Source organism: Cataglyphis hispanica, chromosome 14 (assembly GCF_021464435.1).
Source record: "Cataglyphis hispanica isolate Lineage 1 chromosome 14, ULB_Chis1_1.0, whole genome shotgun sequence".
NCBI lineage: Eukaryota > Metazoa > Arthropoda > Insecta > Hymenoptera > Formicidae > Cataglyphis > Cataglyphis hispanica.
The window spans coordinates 4,064,936-4,090,878 of record NC_065967.1 but is presented as its reverse complement, the minus strand read 5'-3'; the positions used below and the strand labels follow the sequence as shown (position 1 = coordinate 4,090,878).

The window sequence follows — 25,943 nt, the reverse complement described above, 5'->3', positions numbered from 1 at the left end:
GTGCTCATGATCGAAAGTGGGCCAAGCACGATGATATCTCCATGGGAATCTTTTAACCAGGCCGTACGCGACTCAAATCTTGCCCGCGAGAAGTTTAGCCTCGACGCGATATCTCGCCGCTTTACCTCGAGTTTAAGTCGAGAAGTCGACGAAGCGGGTTATGATTCGTCGGGACAGGAAATTAACTCGGGCACGTGACGACACGCGTTTGTAAATACGGTCGCGCGTGACGTAACACGCGCGAAGAAGATGAAGTGGAAGGAGGTGGAGTTCTTCCTAACAGGACGAAGGATCGCCCGGGGCGATCCTGTCGTAAACCTGACTGCTCGCCGCCCAGAAGTTTCAGCTAACGAACTTATCGAACACGTGCATTCGAAAAAGGAAAACATGTTGCCCTTACTGATCAGGATTAGGATTACATGCTCATCCTCGTAGACACGCTGTAATCTGTCAATATTTATGAACAATTTTGCGCATTAAATCATGAATCGAATAACATCACGTAAATCGACATTATATATTTATAGGGTTTTTTTTGCATTTTTTTGTGTTATCATTAAGATAATTAATAAATATGTGTAACTTCTACATATTAATTGTACAAGAATAACATTTGTTTAATATTTTAATATTAATCACATACTCGTAAAAGTTTTCCATAATTTATTAATTAGTTGTGAAGCTTTTATGTTGAACAGACAGAATGTTGATCGTAAATGTAAAAAGTTATCGTAAATAAAAAGTTAAGAATCTTGTGTAAAGATTCTCAGACAAAGAGTTTTAAATTTATAGATTCTACTTCTTCTTGATATTAAGTTTAATTAAAAATTTTATTATCTCTGTTTACTTTATTATATAAAATATTAAAAAGCTCGTATAAGACTCTACAAATTTAATCATGATTCTATAGAAATTGATACTTATCATTAATCTGCATTTTAAAGTAAATGATTGCGGTTAAAGAGAAATTAAAAAGAGCTTTAATCTTACTAAATTTTTAAATATATATAAAATTTTGTTGCGCATAGTTTTTTTTTCTAGAAATCATGGCGATGAAATTTTAAATGTCGCTTTTACGTCTCTTATGCTCGCACAAGGACCGGAGTGCCGGCCTTTAAAGTCTTCGAAGGGAGTCCTAGTGCTCCTGACCTTTCCATATCCGCCCCTTAAATGAGGATTCGCGTCGCGATATCGCGGGGACGTGCTCGACTATCGAGAGCCCTCGACAACGTGAGGCAATATTTCGAAAGCTATCCCAAACGTGGCATTAGCATTTCTATATGTATGTGTGTGAGAGACTATCGTGTAAAATCCCATTCGAGGAGAGATTTAGAAAGAATTAATAACGATTGTACCTATCGCACTTTGCGCAAGAAATATATTTCAAGAAAATAAAAAATATATCAATCAAGAACTTCAAATATATATTGGAAGAAAAATGGCAAATTGAAAATTTCTTCATGCACTTTGTATTAAAATAGGATAGTTAAAAACTGCAATGAACGGTATAAAATCACTCAATTATTATCAAAATTAATTAGTTTGGAATCTTGAACTCGAAACATGTGATTTATTAAAATATAGAGATATTTATATTAGATTTATCAGACATAAAAAAAAGCTTGTATGCAAATCTCGTCATTAATCATATAAGGATATGAAATGTTAGATCGGTCGCTTGTACTTGGGCTAAAAATATGTTTTCAACATGATAATAATGGACGTAGTGATGATTGCGCTCTGATAAGTTCTGGTAAAAGAAACATTCTAATTTATGCCGGTACCTTCTATCGGACTAATAGCAGTTCTCTATTCGGGTAATAGCGATCAGCGAGAGTTTCGAATTATGCCATCTTTCTCACGAAAGAGAAGAATAATATACCGGTCAACCACGACGAACGTGGTTGAATTAATTGGCAGGGCGTATAAATAAAATGAAGTGAAATGGTAAGGCGAGGGTTTAAGCTTCTTGAAAGACGACGCACTGCGTCGTGAACGCACGCATCGTAAAGACGTTTCGTAAAGAAGCCTTTAGAACGTTGCGGAAAGATCGTGAGAACCGGCTCGGTGCCAAGGTTGTCGGAACAAGTGCAACCGCCCAGCGGATAAGCAGCTACTTGCGCGAGTAGCCTGCTATGCATCTAATAATTATTAGACGATTTATATGTCGCAGCGAGTCGCGAAACGGCCTTGCAGCTAGGCCGTTACACTAGCTCGATTTTCCACAACTCGTATACATATATACGCGATTCTATCACTACACTATCGTACCGACCCCGTCGGCGTTGACGAGCGTCGCGACACGTGGCAGAATTACGTAAAACTCTGGAAGGCTGTCGTTAGATTGAAAAATATCATTTCACTATAGTGACAAAGTGTCAGGCCCCACTTTTAGCCCCATTCATTTTTAATCGTTATAAAAAAATGTTCTACTGAAGAATATGAAAGAGAAGAGAATAGATCAAGATCGTTATCGATAATGCATTAATATTTTATACATCTTATAAATAATTCAAATTATTTCAAATTATTTATTTTTTCTTTCATTATTACACCTATCGATATAATGCATCATCTAACAATATAATGAGAAATTTTATTGGATTATATTGGATTATTATATTTTTAGACTAAAAATAAAAACTCAAGATTCAAATTATTTATTTTTGCTTTCACGATGAAATTCGTGCGAAATCTCGTAAACGAATAAATTTGCCGTTAGACTAAAATGTCTCGCTCTGTGTCTTTCGTTTTTTTAACTCAGGTAATTTTGTGTATTGCTTCGTATTATAACGGAGCAATACCGTGAAAATCTTAATAGCATCGAGACGCGTTATTTCGCTTTTTTCTTACTCTTTCTCTCTCTCTCTCTCTCTCTCTCTTTCTATCTTTCTCTCGTTTGGCACTTCCGAATTGCCGCCCGAGGATATCTGCGGACACCCATTTATTAGATATGTAAAAATCATTTCGTGCCGCATCAGCCACGCGATACATTGCATATTGCCCGATCTCCTCACGCCCGTCATCCTACATTCCGTTCCGCTTCGCTCGCTCACCTCGTCGCTCCGTGCTCGTCTTGCGTTTTTTCATCGTCGAAGATTGACCCATGTCAATTCCCCGGACACGTTACAATTTTCGAGAAAGATTTATGAAACGCATCGTTGAATACTCGACGATGAAGTGAATCGAAGAAATTCATTGGAATCGATAATGATATAAGAATAATTTCGATCTCTCCTCGAATTGCTGCATCACACGTGTCAATGTTTCCCTCGCAATCGAGGCGTATTTACATTTTCACCCGCGGTCATGCAAATGTGACTTCTTTTTGTTTTAATATATCGAGGTAAAAACAAGAGAAAATAAATGGCATTTGTGTAAACTAATACAAAACTAAGTAACTAATATAAAATAGTAGAAAATAGCACAATATCACAATTAATTATACATGCTTTATTCTATTAGACCCAGTTTTTTTATGAACTAGACATTTTTTAATAATAAATCTATTCAAGAATAGATATTATATATATATTAGATACAAAGCTGCAATTTTTTTCTTCTCTTCTGAAAGAAAGAAAGAGTCATCAGAGATCGAGACTAGGAAGCGCTTTTGCTGTTATTATAGCCTTCCGAGGTAGATTCGCCGTAGGGCGCTTACGTGGATGTATATTTTTCTTGCGGATTCACGTACACCGGGAATTAACCTTTTTGCTCGAAGGGACGTATGTATGGACCATGAAGAACTTGACATTTATTTACGTATGTGGAATGTTTGTGCGTAGAATAAAATTACACAATTTTTTTAGATTTGAGGAATACTTTACCGAAATGATAGCGAATAAAAAACTTCAAATAAAAAATATAAAAAATTTATTTTTATTACATTAATTAATGTCCCTCATTAATTTCTTTCTCTCTCTTTTTAATCTTTCAATTTATAAATCCAACAAAATCTATTGCACTTCTCTTCCAATCGAATCGATGACGCGAATATTGATACGATATTCAGATCGCGCGTCGTGCTCCTCTTGTCATTAAATCAATGTTGATTTGAAGAAGAGCGCACGAGGAAGTCGATGACAGTAAGAGAAATAGGAGACCAACAGAAGAAACGAGAAACTGGCACATCGCGGGCTGATCGAACGTATAACAGTCGTGATCGTGTTGGTCGGGCGCGCTCGAGGGATTTTGTTAAACGGTAGGCGAAGGCAAACAACTCGAGGATAATGTTTGCACGACGCCTAACCAATGACCCAATGACCTCGTACAGCGGTGGCTCATGTAGGTCGTCACCGTTGCCGAGGAGAGATCGTTGGCGGACGATTCGCCGGCTCTCTTTCTTCCACTCTTTCTTTTGCGAAAAGTCGCGTCCCTCTCTCTCTCTCTCTCTCTCTCTCTCTCTCTTATATATATATATATATATATATATATATATATATATATATATATCGCAAACTCTTGTAAGAGAGCGACACTTAAAATGCTTCCGTCTCGTCTTATTCCATTTCGATTTTGACGGAGCGATCCTACAAGATCGATAATCCTTGAAGTAGATTTATTGTAAAACTGTTTCGGGTTTCTATGATGAATCGCGTCAGGGAAGTTCAGCGATCATTCAAAAATAGAAAGTAATGTGAGGTACTTGTCAATTATTTAATATCTCGAAATATTGATGATTAATTACTCAATATATATATCCTACCATGCAATCGAGTTATTATTAATATTATTATTATAAAAGACAGAGAATATACTTAATTAATTATTATCAATCCCGTTAAACGCAGAGTTCACCTTGAATATCGCAGCTACTTGAGCACATTGGAAATGCGCCAAGAAGGCAGGCAAAATACCTGCAAAGTATTCGATACACGTGCTTGCACTTCCTTTTGCAATTTCACGAGATTTCTGCTTTATGGCAGGCCGGCACAATAATTGCAATATTTTATGCCGGGTAATTAGCACCTCAAGCGGCGACGCGGCGCGACTTCCTCGCTATCGTCAAAGCCGCTTTCAGAGCATCGTAAAGTATCATAAAACAGAGAGGTGTCGCGGATCGATAAACACGTCGACGAAGCATCGAGTTTCACCTGCGATGTATTTAGATCCGTGAAAAACGCGCGTAAAGAAGAGGCGCCGCGTGCATCTTGTTAAGATATCAACGCCGATGCGAAAAATATCGATCGGCAATATAAACCGATGACAAGCTAGAAAGTTTCACGAGCGTAATCGAAGACACGGCCACAGATCCCGCTCTCCCATAGTTGTATCTGTTCGCGAGGAGCAAACGTTAACTCGCGAGCTTGTTAGGAGCGTGGCCGTAGAATTTATGTTAATGATCCAATATTTCTTCTCCTGTAAGGATATTAATTTCACGCTCTTCCTCTTTTTCTCGGCATTCCTCAATGTTGAAAATAAGATGTAAATGTGAGCGTCAGGTGTTAAGGGGTCGGACATTAAGTTTTAAGAATGTAAAATAAAAAAGCAGATGAAGTGTATGTGATAAATATATCGTGCAAAGCGAGACATTGTTGATTCATATCGTTATATTTATGCGTTTATTGAGAAATACTTTGTATTATTATATTCTGAAAAATATTTTTGCTTATAAAATTGTCTATATTATCCGTCATCGAAATTTATTCACAGTTAATATTATGTTATTATTTTAATTGCAATTTTCTTAAAAATCCGACGATATATATTTTTACACATGTTATTATTATGACGACGATTTTTTCGTCAATGTATATAACTTTCATTTTCGATCATTAGTCGAAAAGTCATTACATAAATGCAGACACGTGTAAAGTCAATTAAAATTCAAAGGATGACGTTGTATTCTAGAATTACACGGGGGTCGCGTAGTTTGAGCAAAGAATATATGTATAAATGATATATCATCGCAAAGTTACCTTACTACGTGGAAGATTAATGAATACGTAGTCGCTAATGGCTCTCGATAACAACGGATCATCTCGTAATAAATAATAATCAGCATACAGGAAACGTAGCTATATTTGCAAGCAAACGATCGACGTCATACTTGCGACTGAATTTCACTGGAAACTATGTTTGCGATCGAAATATTCATGCACGCATGTGGTTGATTGACACGCGCCGAAATCCTCCAGAAAACTCGCGACTATCTCGAGGTAACAAGAAAGTTGTTGCGCGAATAAATACCGTTGCATATTTTTCAATTGCACTACCGTTTGTCTTTTGAAATTATGCAAATCCTCGAATAACTGTTCATCGAACGGCAAACATAAAGTCAGACGCGCGATCGTAATAAAACGGCCAGAAATAATAAATGCGTAAAATCTTTCCACGCGAGATCAAAATTGATAATAAACAAGAGAAATATGTTCGGGTACTATACATTATGCATCTGATTAGTTGATCTCTTTCTCTCACTTTAAACATAAACTTATGATGATTATGCAAATTTGTCCGGACAAGTCTTAATTTACATTCGATTTAAAAATCACCAAGTGTATTTGGATTAAAAAAGAAAAGACGTTGAAATATATCGTTTGCTTGACGTTTCTTGAATCCGCTTGATTCGGAGAGAAACGCTTTCACGGCACATCCATCTGAATGGATATATGCCTGACAAATCTTCCGCGATGCTACGATGGATAGGCACGCACGCGCTCCTTTCTATCTCCCTGTCCTCGTGGATCGTGTTAAATTTCTAAGTCGTAGTACGTTACGAGCGCTAATGAAATTCCTCTACCGCGTCGCGTCCGGTCCGTCTTAATCAACGCGGCTGTCGCCGTGAACGAAAGGAATTAACATTTTAAATCACGCGCTCCGCGGGTGCTCGTCCCCGGTCTCATCCGGAGGAAGGTGGGACGGAGGGAAGGGGAGAGGAGATTGCCCTCTTCTGCCCCCTGACCGTCTCGTCCCGACCCTCCCTCCCCCCTCCCTCCCGGTAATTCGTTTATTATTATCGAGAAGGAGAGCGGAAGATTAATCGTCACTCCCCGATGTTTATAATTATTTCGAGCGATACCACGGCGCGTTTTCACATTGTATACGTCACGTCGGGACGTCGTACGCGGCTCGCCCTCGCGCGTGGACACACACGTATTCAGACGAGGAACGTCCATCTACATGCAGCCGCACGCATATGCGTGCTGAGATGACCGTGTGTGCGAAAAGAAGAAAGGTATAGGTTCGACCTCGATGCGTTTTTTTTTTTTTTCCTCTCCCTGGGACGGATACCTTCCCGGACTCGGCCTTCTCTCCCTCTCTCCCCCCCCCCTCCTCCCTTCCCCTGTTTTTCGAACCGCTCGCCTGGATCATCAATCCACGTCTCGCGGATACTTCTTCGAGAATACGCCACGCGTTCGTAGAGATCACTCAGGATTCCTGGTAAGATTTCTACGGTATGCGCGCACAGCACACGTCAAGGTCTACCCCCTTTAATAATCCTCGCGCGATTCTTCCGCTTTATGGAGGTATCGGGGCTTCGCGCGACGATCGGTAATCGCTCGCGCTAATGAAGCCACGTCGCTCTGACGTGTAGCATTATCGTTCGCTAAAGGAAAGTAACGTAAGACTCCGTTGGAAGACAGATCTCTCATTGTGGCTTCAATGTACATACTTTACCGCGATTTACGGTACCGCTTGATTCGAGACGACCTCCAACATTGAAATCAGCGATGACTTTACTTGATCGTTACACGTGAAAAATCTACCGTTAGCAATCTCTCTTTTCGAGATAAAATAATCTTTAATTTAAGCAGAGAAGCGTTCTCTATTCAATCTGATAGAGGAAAAAAGATGTTCATTTGATCGATTTTAATCCTGGATTTAAGTTTTCAAGTGATTTTTTTTTTTTTTTATTTGATGGAAGTTTGCATGAAATTCTCATAATCAGCACATCGTTATTTCTTTCCTGGAAAATGATTTAGAAGCAAGGCTCTTAATATTTTATTTTTTACTTTTAATTTTACTTTAATTTATTATGCAATATATAATTCTGACATTACAATAAATAATATGTTAAATTCGATGTAACATCTATAATAATTTGATTTGTGAGAACTAGATATAATGCAATTATTCAAATTTAAGCAAAAAAATTTTTTTTTTTTTAATTTTTACATCAACACTGACCTTTTAAATTTGGATCAGATTGACGAAAAAAAATCAATTTTTTTTTAACACTTCGATTCTTTCATTCGTATAAATTGCTAATGGTTCTTATCAAAGAATGTCGAGGAATCGATTGAATTTTGATATAGCTAGTAATATACGTTATAAATAAGCATGCGAAAAACTCAGCTTTGTTTCCTTTGTAAACATTTCTTTGTTTATTCTATTTTTATATTCCCCAAAATACTTGCGTTTATTAAAAGCATTTATTACTTACATTCTCAAATATAACATTAAAATAATTTAATCTTGAGAAAGAAAGAGAGAGAGAGAGAGAGAGAGAGAGGAATATTGAAATTATTTCTATATGATGTATATTTTTTCTGTAAAATATTTATAATTTTATTTTTTTAGAAAGATATTAATCTCTCATTAATCTCTCATTAAAAAATAATGATTATTAATTGTCTCGTAGAAAATATTAGAAACCATAGAATGTCATACTTAAAATTCTCGAGTCCTTGTGATTGATTAATCCGATTTATATCTTGCGATAATTAACGATACTAGCGACGTACACGTCGCTAATACGGTACAAACAAAGTACAGTAGCGACCTGTATCGGGAATCGCGACGCGGCGCATCAGCCCGGGCGGTGAGTCTTTTAACGAGGAGAAAGCACGGACCGAGAGATGCGGTTAATCCGGCACGTTGCAGACGGTATCGCCTGATTGCGACTGCGACGTCACGCAGCCTGGTGGGTAGATAAGGAGCCAAGGCGAGCGAGCGAATCGGGTAGATGACTACGATGGTGGTTGGTAACGGTATACCGAATCTGCATACACCGTAACGTATACTGCACGTTTACGCCGCGCGCGCACTCGACGCTATCGGGGATTCGCATCATGCTAATTCGCATCCTCTCCGCCGGCCCGTCGAGATCCGTTCTCGAGACGTTCGCCTCTCGCGCGCGGATCGTCTCTCTCTCTCTCTCTCTCTCTCTCTCTCTCTCTCTTTCTCTCTTGCCATGGACCACGGACGCCCCGATTTTGCTTGCGAACTTAGCTAGGTCGATACGCAACTATTTCCATCTGTCCGGTTTTCTCCTTGCGAAATATGCACGTCGTCTTGAGAGATGCTCCGATTCGGGAATACTTGGAAGATTAACATCAGGGTATCAATATTGATAAGATAAGAAATTATTAAAATATCGTGAGAGCGTAAATTAAGAAAGAAATATATAAATATAAAAAGGAATTATATTTTATTATATAATTCATCAAGAATATTTTGGTTGAAAATCTTTTTCGTGAAGACGAGAATTCATCTATTTGCTATAATCGAAAAATTATAAAAACACATTTTTTTTTCGCGCAATTAGGCTGATCTTGTATTTTTCTCGACATTTCTCTAATTGCGCTTTACGTCGACCGTTCTTCGCATTTTTCTATCCGCGCGGACGATCAGTCGCGATCCTGCGAAAGCGTACGCGATTACGAAGAATGTTTTGGAGAAGACGAGCCGAGATGTCATGCATAAGAAATGAGGAGAAAAAAAAGGCCCCGAGTCACCGTCGATGAATCACTCTCGGCGATATCGGCCGATCTGGACAAGTTCACCCGCATGCTCGCAACATGTTTATCTCCGGTTTCGCGTGTCAACTTCGCGTCATTGTCACGACTATCTCTTTCTTTTTTTTCTCGCCTTATTATCGATGCATCGATATCGCGGAAGTACAACGTCGCTGGTCTAGGGCGTTAAATGGGACTTTCGTCGATCCCCCCATGCACCCTGGGGGATGAGATCGACCCTCTCGCGAGGAAAGCAGAGAATAGGAGAACGAAAGGAGAGACGAATAGAAAAAGAAATGAAAGAATGAAGAAGGAAGGAAGGAGAGAGAGGAGAGCCCATTTCCTTCGTTAGCCGCGGAGGCTGGAATCCAGGCGCTTCTCAGCGGGACGCCGTTTCTCCGAGTCTCGAGTCTCTCGAGCGGGAGAGTCTCGTACGTGAAAGACTTCCTTTCTCGCTCTTCACCTTCTTCTTCTTCTTCTTCTTCTTCTTCTTCTTCTTCTTCTGCTGCGTCGTCTTCTTCGTCTGCCGTCGCAGCTCCTCATCCATTCTCCGTTTCGTTTTTAGCGTGCCACCCTCTCTCCTGGTCCCAGCATCAACGCTAGAGTCTCTCGCGAGCTAGAACGAAATGTGTACTCTTTCTCGCTCCCGCCATTTCGCTCACGAGCCGCTATCTCTTCCGAGAACACGAGCGCGCTGCATCGGTGCACCGTATGTACGCCCACGCATTGTTACGAGTCGCAATTTGCCGAGGTACGTCCTAGACAGTTCCCTTTTGAGGATTAAGTGCGCTCTCAATGCTGTCTCTTTCTCTCTCTCTCGGTTCCGCGTTCCGGCGATCGAGGGCTCTCTAGAATGTCGTCGAAGCTACGCCATTCCCTTATAACATAGGTGACGATAATTTTACGCACAATGCTATATTATTATTATTATTATAGTCTTAATAATTTAAATCTTGAAGACACTTGGCAAAAGTAATGAAATAAAAACATATCTGATATTTCTTTAGAAAAAATATAAAAATATAAAATAATTCTATTCACATCTTGTATTTCATAATTGAAAAAGACATAGAATTTTCTCAAAAAAATATATACAATCTCATTCTCTTACGTCAAATTTTTAATTGACGTTTTATTAACAAAAATAATTATTACCGTATATAATTCAATATTCCTAGGAAGGGGGGGAGTACAAAGTAGACGCAAAGTGTTATTATTCTAAATTACGTCGCGAAAAATGTAACCTTGAACAGCCTGAAGGTTTCTATGGCGAGCACGCATTTAAATAATTCGCCTACCTACTTGAATCGTCGAGAAGTTAAAGCGCAGATTTACGAAGGCTCGTCGGCAGCTCGTTCCTCATTTTCAGCATTGTCACGCGCACGCGTTGCCCCGTCATTTGCCAATTATCGCGAGTGAAAGCACACTCGTGTAACGCGAAGTAATTGCGTTATGCGGACAGACGAGCGCAATCGCGCGGTGGACAATCGCGCAAGAGCGGTCGTTACTCAACAGAGTAATCGTGTCGTCGTCGTCGTCGTCGTCTACCTCCTCTTCCTCCACTTACCCACATGTGTATGTATAAGCACGCGCGGAAAAAATACGCGGTCCGGTAATAATCGCGGTAATCGCGCCCGAAGAATGCGGCAGAGGCGCGTTTATAAGTACATAACGGTTTGCAGGACATCTCGCATGATCGGGCACGGCGGAAAGATACGATCCTCGCCCGCAATCGAAAGGTTCAACGAGGAAGTTGTCGGCGACCGAATCGCGATGGCTTTTCAAGACGAGAAATTTACGCTGTAAAATTGTAGATGTAATTTTTGTTCAAAAAGAGTCGAAAAGAGGTTGCAAAGAGACGATTCATTAAAAGAAGATACAAAAAAAGGGTACATTTTTTTTAAAATATATGAGACATGTGTGTTACACGTGTGAGAGAGAAAAAGGAAAATTTATAATATAGCGTAATAAATAAATTTTTAACAATTACATTTACACAATTACATTTTTTGTGTAAAAACACTGCTGTAAAATGCATCTAATTCTATCCTTATTAGAAATGCATTTTATAATATTATAATAATATTAATATTTTTTCTATTAACATATTATAATATTGTAATTGTATAATTTTTAAATGATTATTCTCAGGATTTACTCTTGAACTTTCTATCTTATGAGAGGAGCGCAATACACATTCTTTTAATAGCACACGTGTTTGAGCAAAAAAAAATGTAGGTAAATTTATCAAAGTACATTATTTCACAATTGCAGCGAGCATTAACCTCAATGATATGATGATGATGATGGTGATGAAGATAATGATGATGATGATAATAACGATCAATGAAGCGGTAATGTCGCGCAAACGGCTTTCGGCGAAATTCGTAATCCCGATCAAAATCGCCGACACCGACGGCGGCATCGGCCGTCGTCCTCTCTTAGGCGATCGTATTTGCGTGTACTTGAACGTGCCGCGTCACGGCCGTGCGTATACAATATTTGCCTTTGCACAATATTTGCAGACACTCGAGGGTATTGCCGCGATTCGTCCGGGTTCCGGTACAGGTGTCGTGCACCTTCTCGTCGCTGACTTCTTGGAAGTAGCTAGCATATACGTTAGCGAAGTAAATGAGTACGTTATATGTATCTCCGACACGCACACGAAGCTCTATTCGAAGACACGAAGAACATACGAAACGATCTCTCGCTCGAAACGGACCGTTAGCCGTACGATGATCGGCGAGGATCCACTCATTACGTCACGTCTGTATTCGAATGGGAATGATCGCCTCGAGCGAGCGTAGAAATTCGTGCTGTCAATGTATAGATAGAAGCGTGGCGCAATCCGTCCGTCAGATTTTTGACGAATCCTTCGCTCGGCTACTAGTTGAGAGAGTGCCCTTGATGCTATAATGTTTACTTAAGGGATATTCATATACGATCGCTGCCAAAACGTTGCTCAAAGTCCGGCTTATTCATCGTTAAATCACGCTCGTCCGATCCTCGTCTCACGTGGATCGCAAGAAATTTATATAACAATCGATACTCATTTACGTCTCGAATGAGTATGTACTTTCGATCGAAGATGAGCTAAGCACGATTTGGATACGGTAACATTTCAACCAAGGATCATGGAAAAAGTGAAAGAACCCGTCGTTTCTCTTTTCCGCTGGAGCCGTGAACTCGATGACACGTGACTGCATGGATAAGTGTCATAGACTTGTCAAATTCTCATGAATATGTCGAAATTTTTCTAATTTTCGAAAAGATTTCAAGGACAGATGATTAGCAAAGAAACGCATAATAATATTCGATTGTATATTAAATTAAAACACACATGTTATAGTTTCTATCTGTTATATATAATTTTTTTTATTCGCAAAATCCTCGAAAAGAATTTCGTAAGCTCGATCGACTTCGCTCTTTGCCGCCTTGATCGCGGCGACTTTGTATACGCGAATCAAAACGGCGATGGCGGATCGTACCGTGTAACGTGGAAAGAGCGAGATCAGAATCTTAGGTAGAGACACGAGTGTTCACCTTATCGAGCGTCTCGATGCGCTTTCATTCTTGTTGCAGCCGTGCAAAGGGGGCGAGTACCGCCGTCGCAACCCTCGCTACCGGGTCTACCGGGCCAGTTTGCCCTGACGAACGGGGACGCGGTCGCGTGCGCCGGCTTAAACGGCACACACAATTACCTCTCGTCGTACATAAGCCTGCTGCTGAGGGCGGAGCCGTATCCTGCCACGAGATACGGCCAATGTATGCAGCCCAACAACATCATGGGCATCGACAATATCTGCGAGCTCGCGGCGCGGCTGCTCTTCTCGGCGGTCGAGTGGGCCCGCAATATCCCGTTCTTCCCGGATCTCCAGGTGACGGATCAAGTGGCGCTGCTCAGGCTAGTGTGGAGCGAGCTGTTCGTCCTGAATGCGAGCCAGTGCTCGATGCCTCTCCACGTGGCGCCGCTTCTCGCGGCGGCGGGACTTCACGCCTCGCCGATGGCAGCGGATCGCGTGGTCGCCTTCATGGACCACATCAGGATCTTTCAGGAGCAAGTGGAGAAACTCAAGGCGCTTCACGTCGATTCCGCGGAATACAGCTGTCTCAAGGCCATCGTCCTCTTCACCACCGGTAAGTCTCTAAAAGTTAATATTTAATCGTTCTTGTATAGCTAGCTTAAATTAGGTTAATTTTATTTTGTCAGAGATAATTTTTTATTCAATTTTAATCAACATTATCTTATAATTATTTTTACATAAAATTTAAAATGGGGAATTTCTAAGCATAATCGTCGTGCTAAACCTATCGAAAATTATTTTTCGAACCAACTATTTTTTGAGAAACTTTTTTATTAATAAAAAGTTTTACTCGTATACAAGATTTATCGCGTAAATATTATCTATTGAGATATTATCCATACATTGCAACGACATTTGAAATTTGTCGTAAATTTCCATTGAGAAACGAAGGGTGCTTGCGCTCAAAGAACTAGAAAATCATTCGACTTTGCGTTTTTGCGTCTAACAGGAAGGTCTTTATAACGTATTCTCATACACGATACTTCGGTCATCGTCTGTATTACCCGCGCCTGCCCGTCTGTCTCGCCTATAATCGTCATGACGATGCTATCTCGAAGACGCTCGTTGTCACGTAGCCGCGATCCTCGACGGGCCTAGAGAAGAGCCTGGCAGCGCATGAGAGGGACAATGCTCTCTCTCTCTCTATCCCTTCTTCTCCCTTCCCCCGATCGCATCACAGTTCCTATACTATGTACCGGGTGGCAGGAGAGCGCCGGAAGAACTCTCCGAGCCTAAGCGGCGTGAGTCTCTCTCCCTTCCCCTTCCCCTTTCCCCTTTCATTCTCTCTTTCTCTATCTGGAGAAGCTGCGCGCTCTCTCGACGTTGTTTGTTGCTCGCTGACCGTAGGGCTTGGTCTAATCGACGTGGCGTAGATATTATCGCCCGCGACTGTCATCCAGCAACGCTGAATCCTCTCGTCCAGGACCAGGAGAGACCCGACGACGGCATGACGACAATTCACTGACGTAACAATGTATAGCGCCGCGGCGGCGACGCGGACGTACGTTGTGCCGCGATCGTCATCGAGCTCACATTGAGACAATGCGTTTCTCTACCTCCCCTCCCGTCCGTCTCTCATCGTAACGTGTTCTCGCTCTCCGAAGCCAATCTCTAGTCCCCGTATCTATCTCTTCCCGTTTCATCTATCTCGCTCTCTGTTTCTCTCTCTCTCTCTCTCTCTCTCTCTCTTTCTCTTTCGCCGCATCCGATGACAACCGCATCCTGTCCGAAGGAGCGCTCGCGCGAGTTATCTCCCGGCCCATCTGCTCCTTTCTCCAGGAGGAACCACTATTATCGCATGCACACACACACACACAATTGGGGGAGATTTCGGTCGGGCGATCCTTTCCTCTCGGTGTGTCCTCTTGATGTGCACGCATATTCGCACGCACACGACTCGCGTACGGGCGGTGAGATTTTAGTTTAGGCGAGGTCGACGAGCAGAGACGACGAGGAGAACGTCGGCGGCGGCGGCGGCGGCGGCAGCTGCGGCGACCACGACGACGGTCCATGGTAAAGCATCTCGTCGTAGATACGAGACGGGGGGCTATTTATTTCCGTGCTATATGGACGCGCTTAGTTCGGTTTAGCTTATGCTAATGTCCCATTCTCGGGGAACCACCTCCGCCCCTCTTTCTCCTTTTTTTTCTACTCTTTCTGCGCTTGAACGCGATTGCCGGACGGCTGATTCTTTTCTTCCTCGCTCTTTCGATCCTTGCTATAGGTATCATCCGTTCTCTTTCCCTTCTCTTTAGAAAATTGAACGTTTAACCCTGGAACGCGTAACTCTTAGCTCATATGTAATCTTTTTTAAATATAATATTTTTAAGAACGCAATTGTGTGTAGGATATAGATGATAGTGCATATATAGATGATTAATAGATTAAATTGTGTTTTTAATTAACTTGAAGTCGAGTTGGACAATAAAAAAAATATGATACGAAAATGTAAAAAATAACATTTGAATAGGATTTTCTATTAATTTTTAAATACAAATTATATTAAAATTGACTAGAAATTAAATAAAGATTTTAATATTTTATTAATTTGCAAATTTTATTAATGTGGAAATTTAATTGAAAAGCAATTTATTTTTAATAATTTATTATTTGAAAGAAAAAAAAAAATTCTATAATTAATTTACTGATAACAATCACACGCACGCACACAAGTTTGGAATAAATATCAGTCAATATATTACCGGTAACATATCACCTGTAATATATCATCACGGAGATAAAACGCCGACGCAGAAAGATAAGCTTATTACTTATTAGGGGGTTAAGGGATCGCCATTGTGAAGGTTAAAAAGTAAATGGGCCAGGACACATCATTCCGCCCAATTTAACATAATGAAAGGTAAAAGCGAGGAAACGGTCCGTAATCGTATTCGCGGTTGCGAATGAATTCGTTTGAAATGAAAAGTGGAATGAATGTTCGCACGTACCGCACGGAGCCGCGTTATTACGCTAATCGAGGTGTGTCACTACATAGCGAAACACAGAAGTAACGAATGCGAAATACATTATTAATTGCGCCGAGGCCGGTTATGCCGCTTTAAGATCGCATACGAGATAACGAACGATCGTCGCTCAAACTTTTGCTTCGTACGTTCTATATAAATGCAAACGTTTGATAATTAACGCTTGATAACGGGATCGTGAGAAATATCCAAAGTGTTACGATGACAATTAACCGATTTGAGAAGTGATATCAAAATAATATTAAAATATGATTTTGATAGATTTCTTATTAATATAATTTTATTTATTAATCTATTATTTTCATAGTTTATTTATTCGTTACTATTTTCTTTTCCTCTTTTTTTCTGATTATTTGTTATTTTTTTATTTTTTTAAAAAGACAATATATAAACTAAATGTAAATTAATCTATTTATTACGATAGAACCAATTTTGTTATAAAAATTACATCTGTCAAGTTTTAACTTTAATAGCTGAGATTTAAATAAATCATACCCTTTTTTCATTATCTGTGTCACATTTTTTTAATATACAATACATATATTTGACATTACGTTGGGAAGAATCCGTGCTATTATAGTACTTACGTTCTATCGTTTGTAATTGACGTGAAATTAGCGTGTCCGCCCGGCGAGAGCGGATAAATTTCTTTCCGCTCCCTTTCTCTGTTTCTCTCGCAGCGGGAATTCCTCGCACCGCCCGCGAGATGGAGGGTTGCGGCTTTTTTTCGTACACCCCGTAGCCGTCGGATCACGTGTCTAATTGTTCGGATAAAACGGCGGAACGAGGGCACGATACATAAAGTACGTTTAGCTCGCTAAGATCAGCCGCCTCTCAGCTTTCTCCGGCGTTGTGCATGCACGAGATGGTGCATACCCGGTGGTCCGAAACGATCGCCGTTTGAATAATCGTCGCCCAGGAGATCATTACGCCCCGACGTCGATACATCGACCGTAATTATACGGGAAAAGGAATGCGCCACGATAGTTTACTCTCTCTCTCTGTTTCTCTCGACTAGACCCTTAATTGCAAGAACAACCGACGCTGCCATTTATCCCGCAATCAGTAACATTTCCCAAGAAACCCGCGATCAATTTCGAAGACAGCGATTCGCGTCGCGTTGCGAAATCTGGCGTGAAGAAAAGCAGGTTTTGCTTTTCTGTGTTGAGGCCAATCTCATATTTCCTATTGTAAAGCAGTATATACAGGGTATTTATTCTCTGGGAAAACATGAAAAATTAAAAATTCATAATTTTTTTGTATCTGGAAAGATCAGGATAATTTCATGGAATTTTATTGAAACTTAGGAAAATTTTTTTTAATTCTTTTTTTAATCATTTTTCTCATTATAAAAAATTTTTTACAAGATTTGTGCGTGTGTGAGTATACATCCTGTATATATAATTAATTTCTTAATAAATTAATAAATATTTGATCAGTAGAAAATTAATCTACCACATACATTTCGTTTGACAATTGAAAAACGCGAATTTTAATACTTGTTTGACGTTTCTTGCGAGAATTCTCATCGTAAAAAAAAAAAAACACGCGCAAGAATCGTTGTCACAGTCTCAGATTAGGATGGCTCGATTTGTTTCGAAATCGTCCAAGCCCTGTTGCCGGATGGATAAGATCGGCCGCGTTATCTGGTCGCGCGTCGCGAGCCACCCCGTAGACTCGAGCATGTAAATGCGCGGATATATTTATGCGCGAGAGGGTATTACCAGGGCTTCGTGAGTGTGCGCGGTATACCTACCTACGTGTATCTTGATGGGAAACACTCCCACGATTATGTGGCATGCAATGCAATTCCCTTTGCCTTGCCCAACAACCAGCAACCATCACGCGTGTTGCCGCCGTCGCATTTCTATGCGCGCGCGCGCGCACAGATGCCACCGGTATTTAACGATCTAATTAAGAATAGCTCAACGAGAAACGGTCTCGACATCAGGCCTACGTAGATCTCATGGCATCTCCGCGCGATCCGTTCATTTTCCAGCTATCTGCGCGCTGACTTTTTTAAACGTATATATTTAACAATTTTTTTTATTTTAATGAAAGGAGAAAAAATCGAACAATTGCGTGAATAGAAAAATAATTGTTATGATCGACAAATACTTATTGGTATGAACGAATAGGTATTGATATTTATGTAAATAAATATTTGCAATTTTTATTTGCGGTTAAAATATCTTAAAATTTTAAAGATTTATGGAAATTATATTAATATAATTTTTATAATTTATTTTAAATAATTTTTTATTAATTTATAAGAATTGTTATATTAAACAGAAAAAATATAAAGTTCTTATTTTTTTATTAACCATTTTTGTGATATCTTTATGAATTTTTTTTTTTTCTTAGATTTCTCATTATAATAAAATTTTAAAATCACTTTTAAACTCTTTATTGAATTAAGATTAATATTTAACATATTGCTCTCTATCTCTTTCTCTCTTTCTTTCATGCTGTATGATTATCGCAAATAACTTTGAAAGTATAATTGCAAAGCATTAATGTCAGATTATTGCTTACATTCTCCAATGCCGTATACATTCTAAATAAGTATATAAAATTGAAATAAGCGAATAAAGATCTCGAAAGAGAATAAGTGATCTCAAGGAGTATTGAGAAATCGAGCGAGATGAATGCAAACCGCTGTAGCCGCCGGGGCTTTCGAGCATCGTGTGTGCCAGTGTGTTTAATAAAATATTGCTACATCATTATATATATATATATATATATAATATAGGCGCTACGAGGCCGCGCAGTCACTCTTCTCTTTTTTTTTCTCCGTTTCCTGCCGCCGCCGTCGATGATGACTCGATACATTTGGACAGCGCACCCTCTATTCGAGCCCAGATACGGGACTGACACAACGCGATTGGTATACACCCACACCTGTCAACCGCCATTGACAAGCACTGTCAATAGTAATTACCTTAATTTCATTACGCATATATCTTACGATGTCCCTCTTTACTAGCAATCTTCTGTCGTATTTTTTTGTTTAAACGATAGAAACTAGAAGAAAATTTGTGTGAAAATTATATTATTCTTTGTTGTTCCGAATAAATGTTAGAAATAAATCATTTGATAACTCTAGAGAGAAAGAGAAAAGAGATTACATATTATTAATCTTTTCCAATTTCAAGATTATTTATAGCAATTATATATTTTTAATAAATTCTCTATAGTTAATTTGATTTAAACAAAAATATAAGTTTTTTATAAAAGGGTATAAATAGCAATAAATTTGTTCTGATTATACAACGAGATATAATATAATAGATGCTTTTCAGAGTGAAATAAGTTGCAAGAGAAAGATAAACAAAACTTTTTTATCTGAAATGTATTAATTCGGGATTAATTCGTCTTCCCAATTAATTCGGGAAGACGATCCGCGAACGGCATCACTTTACATGCCGAATTTACAATCGTATGCTAGGTATGCGATTTGTCGCGATGCTTACGCGTGATCCATCATGAATATCGTCCGTGTTCCCGGATGATAGGTCGGCGAATTATTGACGCGTTTATCGTTGCCGCTATTATCGCCGTCTGTGCCGTCCGTACTCACCTGTTAACCTCGGACAATTTATCGATGTGGCGAAACAATCGTGCTCTCGAAATGTCGAGCAGGAACGAGAAAGAGCAGGAGCTGAATCCCGGAGAGAATACGAGAGGAAAAGGCGGAATCTGATGTTGCAGGACACGCAAACACACAAACAGAGAATATAGTATAGAAACTACATACCTCAATGATTTTCATGTCATTGATTAATCAGCGTCTATGAATGGACGAGTATAAGCGAGTGAACCCTGCGCTTTCCAAAGGTTCAATCAGAAACAGTTTCCGCGATACGATAACAGTAATGGATGATGCGGATGAGCTAGCGAAAAATAATACACGGCGACATTTTGCATAATTTGATGCGCGATCGTATTGCAAATGCCACGAGACTTTTTGCGACGCTTTCTTTCTCCAACTAGTTCTCTTCCCTTAATATCACGCTCGCACGCTCGCTGATAACACGTACGTTTTAATACCGTTAAATGCATCGTAATTAACCGACGCAAAAACTGGTTCGAATAAGTCAGTGATTTGCGACATCTTCCGGAAGACATTGAAATATTTATATAATGTATAATTATATAAATCGTCATGTATTCAGCTAAATAAGGAGGAAATAAAAAAGAGATAATTACATCGTTTATAGAGCTTTAATTTTTATGCGAATGGAATAAAATTAAGAGAGAGTCATGAATAAGATATTAGTTATTTCTTTAAATTCGTTTCATTATTTAAGTATTATTATTAGTTGATTATTTTATTATCTAGAATCGAATTATAAATCCACTTTTGATAGTAAATACTTTAAAGGCAATCTGCTATTTCTTCCGAAATTTAAATAACAGGAATTCTTATTCATCTTGAATTATAATATCATTTTATTGGTTGGATAAAAAAATATGACGTTAGATTTACAGTAATTATAAAAATATATATGTGTATAACTTTTTATTATCCATTTGTTTATCATTTTTTACTATTTTTTTCTTTGCTACAATACAGATTAATATAATAATTAATACTTTTAAATTTCTCGTATATAAAAATAAAAGGGACTAATATAAAGAAGCCCTAATTAAGTCTTGAGAATATAACTTAATTTCTCACAGAGATGCCACGAGTAGATTATTTCCCTAAACATTTCTGAATCGCGCCGGAGAAGCACTTCATTCTCGGAGAAGCCGACATAAAGCGCGATTAACGCGAGCAAAGCGTCGTGTTTTTCGCGCTCTTTAAAAACAAGGCGCCCGTCACGAGCCTTCATAGTCACAAGCTCGACGACGACACTCGCAAGCGCCATCCTCGCGTTTTCGTTTTCGCGGCCCAAAGGAAAACAATGCAAATGCCGACGCCACTGCGACGCACCGCCCGCAAACTACCCGACTGTGTTTCGAGAGGGTGACGACTCCCGCGTTGCGCTCACACATACGCACGCACACACTGATGCAGCGAGAAAGAACGAGAAAGAAAGAGAGAGAGAGAGAGAGAGAGAGAGAGAGACAAAAGGGATAGAGAGGCGGTGTGGTTGCAGCGGGTGGAGATGGGATGTGTTATCTGTGAACCCGAATCCGCGACCCTTCACGGTCCTACCGGTGGTGTGAGTTCTCTATCTCGCATTGTTATGCTGGATCGGGGTGAAAGGGGGAGGGGGGAGTTGCCTCCACCGAACTCTTGACTTTAAGCGTTACCTATTTTTATTTTATTATCTGCCCTCTTCATCCGCGAATCGCGCTCGAGATCCCATGACGGTGACTCCATTCATCGGGCACAAATTGGAGAATGCTCCGGTGACGCAGGTTGATCGATTAACCTGTCGACGACTGTTGGAGATTAAATCGTTGGATTTTTTTTTCGTCAAATCGGAAAAGTTGCCGATACAGTTATCATCAAATTCGAGCGAAGACAATTTCATCTTGATATTATTTATTGGCTGCAATATTTTACTAGATTAATATTTTGATTACTTTGACGTGACTTTTAAGACAGTGTGAAAACTTTAAAATTTAGAAAAATTGCTTGTCATTAATCGTCTATTACGTAATGTGTGTTGAAAGCTCGATTAAAATAATCGACGGATTATTAACATAGTGCATATTTTAATAAGGCATGTTTTGCATAATTAATATTCTCTTATGCATAATGGACTTGACTAAGATAATAATCATCATTGATTATATAAGCTAAATGTAAATATTTAATAAATATCTCCGAAATATGTCAGTCATGTTATATTCAGAGTTAAGTATATATTATATCAAGAATATATATTTGTACATTTTTTTCAGAATATATATTTATACATTTTAATGTTAATACATTTTAATTTTAATAATAAATTCTGCATATTATGCAGAATTTATATATAGACGCGTATATTGACAAGAGATATAAAATTATATAATCTATTAAAGATGGAAGGACACTAATTAATTAAACCAAACTGAACGAAAAGTAGAACGTAATGCATCAAATTATACATAAATATCGTATTGCGATTGATTGCATAATAGTGAGCGGAAAACATCGACTTATTACAATGATCGTATGGCACAAAATACACGTTAAATCGGATCATTATCGCGTTTAAGCATATCGCTTTTATCTCTCCTACATCTACTTGAGAAATTAAGACGTAATGTACAAGACAAGTATAACAAGTTTTATAATCGCGTTATTGTATAGACAAATTTTTTGTTAAAACTTTGCAGAAAATATTTTTCTTCCCGTGTCAAACATGTGTGTTCCATCTGATTTTAAATATATTAGATATATTATTCAAATATATATTATTTCAAATATATTATATATTATTTTATGAATTTTTTCTTATATCAAATTCTTTAAATGTATGCGTTGTAAACAGCATATTCAGAGTCACATCGAGAAAGACAGAGGGACAGAGAAACAGAGCGAACAGATCCTCCCGCATGCATATTCCTTATCGGTGTATCGCAGGGCAAAGGGTTGCCCCGGCATTAGAGTAAGCCACGGTATTAACCCCGGAGTTTAATATAAACAGCGAAGCGCGGGATGGTCTGGCATTCGGGTGAGGGGTGGCGGAGTTTGGGGCACGAACGGAACACGTGACCGCCGGACAATGCCGGGCGCCTTATCGACGTCGTGGCTAGGACCGGCAAACCCCGGTCGGATTTTCCGTGGTCCTTTTGCCAATTTATCTGTCTCCCTTTCTCTCACACGCGTTTAGACCAGCCCCGGCTGTAACAAAACTAAACGTCCACACGTCGTCGCTTAACCCTCGCTCGCGCGTATCCGCGAGCAACGCGCCGCGAATCCGTTCGAGCGTGATATCGCGGATGAACGATGGAAACAAAGAACCCCATTTCGAGTGTTCGCCGAGGGTCGGCCTACAGCTAAAAAAGAACCATTGTAGAAACGAGCACGAGGACGATCGTATTGAATTTGTAATGCTTAAGTCACTTTACAAAGCGATCGCTTTTTCAGAATTGAAAGGAAATGTATATGTTTGGGCAGTATATTTTATAATCATTTATATAAAAAAATGAGAACGTAAGAGATAGTACCGATTTTTGTGATTCTGTAAAATCATTTTGTGTCAAATAAAACTGTCATTTATTAAAATTTGGAACTGTTTCAGAGTTACGCTTTGCAAAAAATTATCTAAATGTGATATTTAGTGTAAATATATTTAAATTAACTATTGTCGTATATATATATATATATATATATATATATATGCATCATCTTTAATTCTGTATAAAAATCATTATTTATCACACTGCACTTATTAGTATTATTATTTATACTGCTAATAGATTAGCATTATTATCACAATTAATATATTATCAATATTAATATTATTAACATTGTTAATATTATTATTATTTTTCTTAATTTGTCTAATTTCTTCAAATTATATTTCTTCATTATATATAAAATGAAAAATAAAAACAGAAAATCTGAAAACAATTTTCACGCGATTTTATCATGAACCGCAACGTGGATCCTCACTAACGGTAGAGAATTAATATCCTTCGCGTGACAACTTTCATCCGATATTTATTGCCACCTTCCGGGTACGAATAAACGTTTAAGGATTAATCTGCCGCGAATTGTCATGCACGCCGTCCGTATGGAGAAAGATAAAAGAAGTCGTACGTTGGCAAGAAGACGATCCGGAGAGAGAAGAACGCGCGCGCCTACCGTCGCGAAAGAAATTAGTGTGGATTTATGCGAGGACGGGTCACGGGGGGGATCGTCAAAAACCACGTTGGCGGGGGCCAACGGCGTCGTCGAGTAAATAAGGACGTAAATCGGCGCGAGGGCCGTAAATTCCAGGCGCATTTGTTCCTAATTTAAAGAGTCCCCGCGGCCGGGACCGAGCGACCGAAATCGCGTCTTTGCCGGAGGACGCGGAAGGTTGAGGAGGAAGAGAATCGCAACGGAGGGCTCTCTCTTCGGTTTTGCGGTGATACTCTCTCTCTAGCGGGTGCCCGTTCCGGTGGAAAAAAAAGGGGGGAAAAAACACGAGGCAACGCGCGCGCTGGCGCGATTAATCTTCCCGTTCGAGCAAGAGCCGCTCCAGGGAAGTCGCTTGTTTCTTCTTCCCGCTCGCTCTTTCTCGACCTTGCGACTTACACGAGGATCTAAATTTGACCGTGCGCGCTAATGAGCGTAGGCTGGCGATTCATTGACGAGGAGGAAAAAAAAAAGTATCGCGCGTCGTAATGCGTTTGCTATAGCGATTGCACTTGCCGAGAGCAGCGTTTAAGCGTGAGCGATCGCTTGGCTCCTTGCTACATTCTTGCTTTCGAGTCGCGGAATATAATATGAGAGAATAGTGTTAGAGGATTTCTAAGGTTTAATTTATAATTACAAAGTTGTATTTAAAGTAGAGATATTTTATATAAATTATATTTTCATTGTCGTACATATCATAATATATGAGCTGATTATATTTGGGAAGAGAAAGGTCATGTAAAAAATAGAACGTTATTTAATATAATATTAAAAGAGAAGAGGAAAGAGAACCTTTGTACATTATGTGTATAAAATATAATATTAAACGTTTTAAATATTACGTAAAATTAATTTAAAATATTTGATTAATAAAATACATTTAATATAAATATATATATATATATATATATATTTTTTTTTTTTTGAGGATGTGGATTCTCTTTATTAGAGCCCTTGATGTTTCATTTGAATATCGCATTCATACTCTCGAAATAGGTATCAGGCAGTCATAGTATGTAACACGTAGTAAGGGATTCCAATGCGTCCGCTATTTTTATGGCGTGACGACGTGATAGCGGCGCGTCATAGCGGGAAAGAAGAAGTTAGTCCCGCGCACGGTTTTCTCCTGCATATTTAGCGCCCACCCCATGTCAAACGGCCATAAAACATGCTTGTGCGTAAATAAAACGCGGTCGGCTTCGCCGTCTGCTCGGCAAAACTAGGCAATAGATCGCTACGGAGAAACAACTCGTATGACACCTCCCGCCCCTTTTCTCATCCCCTTTTCATCCTCATTCTTGCTAGCGCGAGAAGAATGATTCTTTTGCTCGAGAATCATCTGCTCCAAATTTCTTTCCAAGACATTTTCCCGTGAATTATGTAAGTTAACTTATTTCTCTAATTGTCTTATTGCTGTATCTTTATAATTTTCTCGCTTTTAACAGAGCAAAAGAACAGAACAAAAGAAAGAATTCGTTCAATCTTTTATTATTATTAGGCAATGCTTTGTGTTTTGATTGGACGATGCAACTGCGTTTAGCATTTAAGATCCATTACTTATGCATATTATACAAATAAACTAGTTGGCTTTTTTTCAACCATGAATTGTTATTTCAACTGATGACGTTATATTCGATTCGAAGAAGAGGCCAGTTCTTCTCGATGTACAAAAGCATCGAAGCGCTGTCGGTCTTTATACTCTCCTTGCTGTAACTCACATGTTTGTATATGTGTATTTTTATCCCTTACTATATACTTTTCTTAGAAAAATATGAGAATTGTTATGCTGAAATAACGCAATTACATCATTGTCGAAACATTTTTTCGCACCAAGATATAACATTTTGTTAATTAAATAGATTTTTTCTAAAAATTAATTATATTGCCAAAATCGTAAAGTGAC

General features: G+C 39.1%; 1 protein-coding gene across 6 annotated transcripts in view; it reads left to right on the top strand.

The window, feature by feature from the left end:
* The window catches only part of LOC126854714 (steroid receptor seven-up, isoforms B/C), a 197,463-nt gene that overhangs the window by 122,298 nt on the left and 49,222 nt on the right, over window positions 1-25,943 (top strand). For all 6 annotated transcript variants that reach the window (XM_050601704.1, XM_050601705.1, XM_050601706.1 and 3 more), the window contains one exon: window positions 13,263-13,817. In XM_050601704.1, coding sequence (XP_050457661.1) covers window positions 13,263-13,817 — 555 coding nt within the window. The remainder of the gene's footprint in view (window positions 1-13,262; window positions 13,818-25,943) is intronic.